We start from the raw sequence: 10,300 nt of genomic DNA on the forward strand, positions 1-10,300 counted from the left end.
TCTTCCCCTCATAAGCATGGATTCAGAGACAATTGCTAGTTGGCTCAGCCTGGGCTGGAGGTGGGTCCACCTTGGAGCCAGAGGAGGTTTTCAAAGCTTCTCACAGGGGCCATCACTATAGCCCCTTCCCCTACTACCAAAAAATGTCCGTCCGCCCCGAAAATCCTACAAAATGCTATTTTTGGAAACAGACATTGTGCTTATACTAACTTCCTCACTTCCACAGAGGACAGACCAGCAGGACCAGACCTGTTTGCTATGAGGTTAAATATGCACCATTCAATTCCAGTGCTGCATCTGCTTTGCTTCTGATTCCTCTAAACTCTTTATGAATACTTTTTGGGTGTTATTTTCCTGTCTTTCTTTTCTTTTCATTGTGACTTTGGAAGAGGAAACACTTTTTATAAATGAACCAGTGTTAATGCTGTTTTTTTCATACTTTTGAAAATGTATTTGGAATGGCAAGACTTCTTCACTGCAATAAGTAAATGAGATCTAAAAAGTGCCTTTGATAGAGAACATTGGATATACAATATCAGAAAGTGGGCAGAGGCAGCTCTTTTCAGTCTCTTGATGGGGTATGAGGAGCAATTAGGTGGTAAACAGCCCCCTCCTGCCTCTTTCTGCTGTCTCTCGTCAGGAAAGCATACAACCTTGCTCACTCCCAGCAGCCCTGCTATGGCTGCGTATCTAACCTTTATTCCTCACCTATGCAATTGCTTTCAGACAATTTCACTTGGATTGTGCAATTTGCATAATATAGTCTGCATGGATGCAGTTAGACATTCTCATACCTTAAAAAAAAAAAATGGGCTACAAAGGCCAGAAAAGGAAATGTTTGAAGATTTTGGTTAAATGTGCTAAGTAGAAAATCTATAGGGAGCCATAGGGAACTGCTTGATCTAAAAAAAAAAATATATATAGAGAGAGAAACTGCAAGTAAGAAACATCATTAAGGTTAGGATAATGTCAAATCAATAAAATAGAAAATCAGATTAAAAACTTTGATGCTACTTTTAATGTCAGTCTTTGTGGAAAGTCAGATGTACTCCATTGCAGCTTTGCTAAGTACTAACTACAGTAGCACAGACATTTGTTTTAGTTCCATCCTTATTTATTTTATTACCTATGCCTATGCCAGAAAATATATGTGCTCTGTATTCACCAAGCAAAATGAATTTAATAACTCCTATAAAGATTTTACAGCTTTTCTGAATGTGGTTTCTTTAGAATGAATCAATGTGTTTGCTTAGTGGTTTGAACAGCTGTAATAATATTACGTTCACTCTGCATCCTTATTTCATTTGCTTAGTAAGTGAGAACTGGTTTTAAGATAGATGGGTCAGAATTTTCCAGAAAACATTTATTGGAAAAGTTGTGCATTTATTTTTTTTTTACTTTTTTTGGAGTAATGCATCTTTCTTCAATTTTGAGTTACCATTTGTTTTTCCTATTTCATTAGGGAAAGCAAAGAAAGCAAATTAAAATTATTTATACAGGTCAGAAAAAATGCAATATGTTACTTAAGAGAGATAAATTACCAAAACTGTTTGGGAAGCCAAAGGTGTGAAAATATTTCATTGTTCTTTCGCTGATTCTCTTAGTATTTTAGTAATTTAAAGGTATTTGTATTCTTCATTTTCTTAGTGTTGTAAGTATTTAAAATTGCATTTCTGATCAGATAGGGCTAGATAATTGATTCTATTTTAAATGCAGATTTGATTAGACTGGCTTCTGGGCTGTGTATATTTCTCCTCAGCACCTTCCAGGAGAGAGAAGGAGCAATAGTGAGGGTGGAAAAGCTGCTTGTGAGGAGGGATCTACTACACATATCTAACACATTCTCTGCTGTTTAAGGCCTAGGACTTTGGATATCTCTGTGCCCTCTATTGTCTCATCCTCTGGTGTGGTTTGGTGTTCACAGAAGTTCTTTAACTGAACAGTTTATTTCAGGACTATTTTGTGGCTTGTACTATTTGGAAGAATATGTGATAAGTATTTTGTGGATCTTCTAAACATTGATACCTCTGAAACTGGAGGAGCCAAGATCTGATGCATCGTGCCCTTGCTTTGTGTTTAACCATGACATGAGAGTGTATCTCATTCTGCTTACAAAATCAGCACCCCTGAGGAGGCTGGAGAGATGGCAAAGCAATCTCTGTTTGGCTTTAGCTCTATCCTGTGGAGGCACTCCCTAAGTCATTGTTCAGAGATTGGAGTAAATCACAGGTCCAGACTGAATATAATGGGAGTCTTGCTTGAAAGAGTCGTGTAGAGCCATATACATTGTAGGCACCTACATTTTGTCAGATGTATCCCAACTTTCCAACACTTTTAGTTTTCTCAGTATTTCCTTAATGAAAAATAAAATCTTTCTTTTCCAATAGAAGTACAGTCCAAAAGGGACAGGCAGTATTGAATGCTGTGTAATATTCATCTCCCATAAAGAAGGGCACCTCCCTTTAGGTAGTCGAATGAATCAGTGTGCTGCTCTTTTTTGGAAAACCCTAAGTCAGAGATGGTGCAAGGGGAGCTCTGCATTTGAAATCCTTGAGTTACCCAGTAATAAGGGTCTGAAAAAGGAAAGTTGTTAAACAAAAATTGTCAATTTCCCAGCAGTGCTGTTGCAGATACAGTTCTTGAATCTGAATTTGAAAGAAAAGGATGCCACTGGTGTGATTCAACACAAGAGGAAATAAAACTGCTACACAATGCAACATGGTATTTCCATGGAATCTTGTCCTACCAGTGCAGACCAGGTTGAGCACTGGTCATCCTATATAGCTTCAGGATTTGACTGGTGGTATTTAAAACCCTAAAAGGACTCAGATATGATTAAAGATGTTTCAGTTTTCTCTGTAAATTAATATGAATCAGTTTAAATGCTAAAACACCTTGTTTAATGAGTTGGGAAATTCTTCATCACTTGATGTCTTTAGATGAAGATTGGATCTTTTATTACTTAAAGGTAAGGCCTCTTGGGTGGAAGATAAGAAATGCTGGAGAAGTTTCTGGTCTTCATGTTGTGAAAGGTAAAATGAAATGATGGAGTAGGTCCTTCTAGATGTAAATATGCTTGTAAATAGCTCCTTCCTTATTAAACCTTTTGGTACAGCAACCTTCACTTAGTGTTCAATAGTGTTTGCTTACCTTCAGTAAGTGTTCTCTGCAGAAATAACTTTTCTGTACGAAGCTGGAACTTCTGTGTAAGACATAGTCCTAGCTCATATATAATTCTTCCTGTGACTCTTTAGGAAACTATTATATTTCTATAAATTGGCAAATGGTGGGAAATAGGGCTAAAATACAACTTAGGAGATGAAGAATTTGGTTTCATTTCCTGTTGTGATTGCTACATATAACCTTGACTGTGATATCTTCCTCCACCTCCAGTTGATTGATCCACATAAAAAGACATTGAATTGACAGTTAGCTTTAGACATTCCCACTTTCAGTGCTGGATCTGTACCCAGGCTAACAGTCTTAAGTTATGAACAGTTTTGTTCATCTTTCAAGAGACCAACAGGTTTGAGAGCTTTTTCTTTCCTAAACAATTTTACTGTTTTTTTTCTTCTTTTTTCTTTCAGTTTTTTTTGTTTGTTTGCTTGTTTGCTTTGTTTTGTTTTGTTGTTTTGTTCCCCATAAATAAATTATCTTTGAAAAAATAAACCAAAGCCCTCTCAGAAACTTCATAAGCAGCATCAGCATTTAACATGAGCTGAGGAAAGGAAGGAATGGTTCAATGAGCCTTGCAGTGCTTGTTTCTCTGCCCTGGCACTGAGGATTAACTTTCATGTAATCATCTGTATAATAGATACCTATGGTTAAATAAAAGGGATGTCTTCTTATGTCCTGCCTATTCTTCATCATCTGTTGCTAGAATGGTCTAGCCCAAGACTCTTCATGACAGATAGCCTGGGGCAGCCCAAAGTTCTGGTCGGAAAGGTTGCTCCATGCTTGAATCTAAAAGTGTGATGCAAGTGGAACATATGTAAATGATTTTACAGGGCTTTCATCTGTAGGTAGAAAACAGATTTACCCTGCAGAGAATCTGTTGAGAGGAGGCCATAGAAAGTCTGCACTGAATTTACTGCAACCAGGACTGCTGCCTTGGTCACAGTAAGCCCGTAGCTGCCTTGATGAAGGCTGCGTGCAGTGGGAAGAGAAGCAGAAGAAAGTCAAAGAGCTACAGATTTACCGAGTGCAGCTTGCCTGTGTGCAGCTATTACACACACAGAGCTCCTTTGCAATGTGATGGCTGGATCCTTCTCAAAATTATATAAATATATACCCACGTATATACATGCATATGCTTGTGTGTGTGTCTAAAAAGATTCTGTGCAATTTTACTGGGACAACTCTCCAAGATAATCATGTGTCTGTTCACCCTACCAGTAGACCAGTGTGTTTCACATCTGTTTTGAATGAGCAATAGCAGTCTCCAAAGGATATCCTACTTTAGAATTTCTTCCCTTTTTTTGCTGTGGTGTTGTGGCTTTCTATAAGCCACTGCTGCATCTTGTGAAATGGTTGCAGCAGCTGCAACTCTGATTCAATTTCTTGTCAGTCATTTAAATTCTCTTGTCAGACTGCCAGGCATAAAATGATATGGAAACTAACTAAATAGGTATATTAAAAGGAAGAGACAAGGTGAGGAGGGCAGAAAGCATTTTACCTTGTGGACCTCGCTGGGTGCTGCTGCACTGGCATCTATGAGCCTGGTGTTCAATGGATTTTGAGAGAGATGGATGGATGCTCAGGCTACGGCTGATATTTGTATATTCTGTGGTATCTAAAAGCATTCCCAGGCACTTGATATCAATTCTCTATACTGTTAAATTGCTGGAGTGGCTCTTGGGTAGTTTCATTTGGGACCAGTCCTCTGAACAGTTCCCAGGCACTATTCAGAACATGTCATAGGTTAGGGATGATTCTTAATAACCAGTTTGGATGTAACCGACCTATCTTGGAGATTAAGACAGTTTAATAGCATGGGCATGAGCTGTTTCATGCCTGGTGACCTCCATGTCAGGGAATGGTCTCAATTGTATTTTATTTCCTGCTATAGATGTAGCCTTAGGTTTCAGGCTCCATCGGAAATGCCATCTTATATGCTTCTGTCTAGTAGCCTCATCATATAATTCCTATGATTTCTCTTTGATCTGGTCATATTGGTTACATCTACAGCTGGAGACCAGTCTCCAGCACTGATTAATGCATTAGTTCAGCTACAGTCATGATAACTGTGCTGTGTCAGGCATTTTTGTAGGCAATATCTCCTCTACGGGACCCAGAATGAGAGACTGTGTGATAATAAAAAAAAGTAAAAAAAAAAAATCTTTCTACCACAGATTTAGGAGATGACTCACAGGCCACAAAGGATATGGCATCAAATTTATGAAATCTGGGGCATTTTTCAGTTCCTGATGAAAAATGAAAATAACATAAATTACATTTTATTTTAGGAAGTTTTCTTTGTTTTCCCAAGTATTTTGCTGACAATCATTATTTTTGGCAAAGCGTTGTTAAAACACAAGTCCAGTTAAATCCTGTGTGACTCCCTACCAGCTCATGGTAGGCTGTGGTGAAACATGGCTGCAGTACATAGGATTTCAATGGACTGTTGCTCCAAAATGGTACAAACTTGCTGACTGCTTTAAGTCTGGAAAACCCAAGGGAAACAGTGATTATCAGAGCTTTAAGCAGAATGATGACTGATTGTTATCTGAAAGAACTTTAATTTTGTCACAGAAGAGATTCTCAGTCTCCTTGGTTTCACAGTAGCTGGAGTGTCAGGCCAGCAAAGAGGGAGGTGTTGTTCTAGCTCAGCAAAAGAATTAGGGTTTGAGATTTCTGCTGTAAATTTGGACTGAAATGGATCCAAGCAACCACTGGCTGCTCTCTTCTAAGTGATAATTTGACTGATGCTCTCATAGAAAGGACATGCATCCGTGTTCACCGTCCCCAGTTGCTGAAGTGTCTACTCAGGAGGTAACAAAACCAAGCCAAACTGTGGCCCTGCTTTCAAAGGACGCCTTGTAATGGGGAATGATCATGTGTTCTACAGATCAGATATCATTATCTCTGAGTGTCTTTTTAGTCAAGATATTGTAATCTTTTGCAGGCAGAGTCTTCCCAAAGGAACTTATGACTGACTTCAGTGCAGTCATGATTTAACCTCTTTGGAGGAAAAAAGTTTTAATCTCCTTTATCACAGCTGGACAACAAAGTTTTAGGACTATGTACAGCTTTAATCTCTTCCAAAAGCTTATTGGCAACAAAGAAACTCAGGTTTCTGCTATTCCACAATGAAACTATACGTTGAGAAACTGTACAAAACAAAGAAACTGTGCAAAACATCTAGAAACATTTATTGAGTCAGGACTAACACATTGGATGATAGAAGGAGTGTAAACCTAACCCATCTCTGAAGAAGAAAATCACTTTTCCCAGCACTGTAACAGCATCAAATGAAGCAGAAATTGCCAAATCTTTTCATTTCATGTTAAGTACATTGTTCTTTACGAGGTATACAGGATGTACCATACAGTGCTCGGATCTCTTTCACATTGTCCTTTGTCAAACAAAATCTGAATGGAGACTGATATTTGTAAGTAGGATACACCAAAGCAGAAGGATCAGTGGGATGGCCGAGGCCCAGAGCATGTACAAATTCATGGGTAGCAACAGTGAATAAATTAAATCCTAAATAATAAAAAAACCCCAAAGATATTTGCATCATGGGCAGATGTTTGTATTTCTTACTACTTGGGAGTTAGAGGTCAGGATTCTGAGTTTACACTGATTTATGAAAAAGGTAAAATTTTCCCATATCAGAAACCAACTTGGGTGAATGTTCACAGAAACTTGGAGGAGATAGTGGTAATTTTTGCAAATGGTGATGCTTGTGTCCTTGGGAATGCTTTCACTTGGGTCAGTCATCTGTGGTTGGAGTTGTACCTATCTAGTGAAGGGAGATGTGAAGGACTGAAGAAATAAAGTGGGATTGGGCTCTTAAATTCTTCAGATCAGACAATCTATATGGATGCTGAAATTAGGCAGATGAAAACTGAACTCTGGGGCAGATTAGAAAAAAGATAGTCCAGAGCTTTGAAGAGCCTGAGGCTTGGCAGAAACATCTGCAGACAATGGCTTGTCAGATGCCTTGGACATGTTTAAAGCTGTTTTTTGTTCTGATTATAGATCAAGTGACAGAGTAGTAGAAGATATTAGTCTTGATTCTGCCTTGTAAAGAAGGATTTTATACAGAGTGGTTGGACAAACAGCAGGCACCGAACAGAACCTCCCATGGCAGCAGATTTCATGGCACTATTAAACAAACCCATCCAAACAGGACTGAGATGAATGAGAGGATGTGCTCTGAAAAACCCCGTTATGAAGCAGTGGAACATCCAGGAAAAAAGGCTTTTGTAATTTTTTATAGGGTTTTAAGGTTGGACTTCTGACTTCTAGTTAAGAGTCAGGTTTGTTTTCCTTATCAGTTCCCATAAGAAAGGTTACTAAACCTGGATGTGCTATCAGAGCATCCTGAAGGGGAAAGGATTGGGTAAGACCCAAGTGGATGACAGAAAACTTATCAGAGGGGAACAAAACCTGATGGTATAAACAAGAAAGCAAGGTCAGGCATGTCCTGCTTATCCACATGAGTGTGGCAAGCCGTCAAGGTGCAAAGAGCAGACATTGACTATTGCTGTACTAATAAAATAAATAGGCCTGGAACTACTCTTATCTAAAATTCTCTTTCAAAGCAGGACAGATACAAGCAGATTGCTTCTTGAGGAATGTCTCTGAACTGCAATGACTCCTGAATCATGTCCAAAGGCTAGTTTGTCCAGGATAAAGCTGTGCCAGGGACCAAGTTAATAATTTAACAGTATACATCATTACTTATCTGACACTGCTTAATTTACTCTGCTGAAGACAAAGAACTGATATGTCCCACAGATATTCCAGGATTTTTCTCCTCAACACTACAAGCTGATATATGTTCCAGCACTGATCTTGCAAAGCTCTTCAGGATGGGCTTAACATTAAACCAGCAATCACTCATGTTAGGGTCATACAGCCTCCTGTCATACAACAGGGAAACTGTTATCCAGAGGGTCCTTATCAAAGTACAACCAAAAGCAACGTAATGAGTTTATATATATATATGTTGATCCTCAATGGCCAGCAGCAAAAACTGTGCATTGTGCTATCTTATAAAATTATTGTCACAGATAATGATGGATGAAAATTTGTTCTCCTACCTTCTGCTACACAATGAGAGGTCAGAAGTAAGTCTTTCAGGATTCATTGGGTTAGTCCAGTTTTGAAAGAGTAAGATTAGATCCTTTTCTTCATACTTGTTTCAATGAATTTGCTTGAGACTAAGGTTTATAGGTCTGTTCACATAGTATTCACTTTTGAAACTGACCTCAAATTTATCGCCTAATATAGGATTTCACATTTCACACTTCCACATTTTAAAGTGATCCAACACCCCACATTGTTATGTTATTTCTTCCCAGGTAGCTCAGGAAGGTACCGATTTCTGGATTTAAATTCCAAGGATTGTTCCATAGGAAGACCTTGAATCAGCAAAATTTATAAGCTGTATCCATGTACCATTTGTTACCATGGTCTACTTCTCTGTGCTGTCAAAATGATTGTCTTCTCCCTGTCCTGCACTGGGGCAAAAGTCCCATGTGGGCCATCAAAGGGATAAGAATCATGGTGATGTAGCAAATAATAGCAGAAGAAAGAGAAAGGAATCCTCACCACATAGAGTTTCAGAAACTATATCCATAATGAATACTGAGGCACTTTCTTGGAAGGAAAGATAAACTAGCATCAACCTAGGAAGCAGATAATGAGAGTAAGTGCCTTTTCACAGCTGTGACCATGAACAGTGACTGAAAGACTCTGGTGAAAAGGAATCATTTAGGCACTTTTGAGAAGGAAAGTGAGGGTCAGATTTAGAAAAGAGGTCGTATTCCCAGTAGTACAAGCACAATGATTCATGCCCACTTAGAGAATTCAGCTGAAGGGATAAGGTTGTGCAGTGCCATGAAATAGCGTTACAGCATGGTTCTGATGCAATTTAAAGTCCCTTTCTCATCCCAAAAATTAACTAATGATTTCAATGTTTTATGCATTCTGTCCCATGGCTTTCCCTCCAGACTTAGGAAGGGATAACTCTGACATCAGCTTTGGTTTTAGTATCATTCACTATAATCAAAATTCCTTTGCATCATTTCACTTTACACAAGGTACTAGAAGAGAAGGAAGTTCTCTGAAGCACTTTTTTTTTCTGTAAACAGGGATAGAGCAAATAGATTAAGCTGGTGTAGTCACAGAATACAGAGTTTGTACTCTAAGCTGATGAAAGTGGGAAATTTTTTTGTCCTGTACTTCTACGTAGAACATTTCCTTTTCCCTGTCCCTCCCCTTTCTAGCTCTTGTGCTGGGAAGTTGCGACCATGATGACAGAGGAGCAGAATCCACGGTCCAAGGCTGATCCTTCTGTTGGATACTAGGATGTGGTCCAGGGCTGTCTGCATAGCTCTGGTCTTTGCACAAGGTCCCTTAGCCTGCTATGAAGACTATTCATCAACACCATGACGTGACATAGAGCATGTACCTAGTCTCCTTTTCTTTACAGTGTCCAGTTTGCCAGATTGCTGGGATGTAAACATAGCATGGTATTTCATCACCAAGCCCCATAGTTAGTGTGATATAGCTGTGAGCATTGGGCTGAAGGGCAAGGCCATTGAATGAGATGAATTGTAAATATAGGTAGGTCTATAACGTCTGCAGGAACTAGACTTGACCGTTTATTTTTTCTTTATATTATTTTAATTTGCATTGAGTAAGCTCTGTGTCTCATATCGTTATTTAGTGTTAGCATTGTGGTAATGCCTAAAAGTTCCTGTAATGAATCAGGGTTAATTTTGAAAGATGCCTTAAAACCAGTGTAAAAGCCCAAAGGAAAAAGGTTGTTTCAGGAGCTTTCCTTTATATTTGTGTGTATTTTGTGTGATTCTTCCTACAAGACCAGTAATTTAAGACTATCAAAAGCTAAAGATCAATAAAGTTACCTTTTTTCCTGGCCATTCCCCTTTCCTTGTGTAATACTTTCCTCTAATTCATCTGTTAAATCAGCTTCATGCGACTGTGGGGACTAGTGGAGCCCTTTCACAATCTGACATCTAGCGGTAGTGTTGCATGATAGTAAAGAGATAAAAAAAAGCCAGTGGATTTTTTTTTCACCTGAGGAACCTGAAGGTGCACAAGTCCA

The 10,300-nt window shown here is 38.8% G+C and overlaps 1 protein-coding gene across 1 annotated transcript; it reads right to left on the reverse strand.

Annotated features, from left to right (window-relative positions):
- Positions 1-256: 256 nt before the first annotated feature.
- LOC104524563 (matrix metalloproteinase-20-like) lies at positions 257-9,726 on the reverse strand. The gene is given in 7 exon segments (XM_029084852.1): positions 257-382; positions 2,427-2,460; positions 2,462-2,575; positions 3,657-3,741; positions 6,526-6,705; positions 8,629-8,690; positions 9,644-9,726. Coding segments are annotated over 7 exon segments (684 nt in total).
- Positions 9,727-10,300: the final 574 nt, after the last annotated feature.

The sequence above is a fragment of the Antrostomus carolinensis genome, unplaced genomic scaffold (genome assembly GCF_000700745.2).
Source record: "Antrostomus carolinensis isolate BGI_N321 unplaced genomic scaffold, ASM70074v2 scaffold3995, whole genome shotgun sequence".
In the NCBI taxonomy this organism is placed as follows: Eukaryota; Metazoa; Chordata; class Aves; order Caprimulgiformes; family Caprimulgidae; genus Antrostomus; species Antrostomus carolinensis.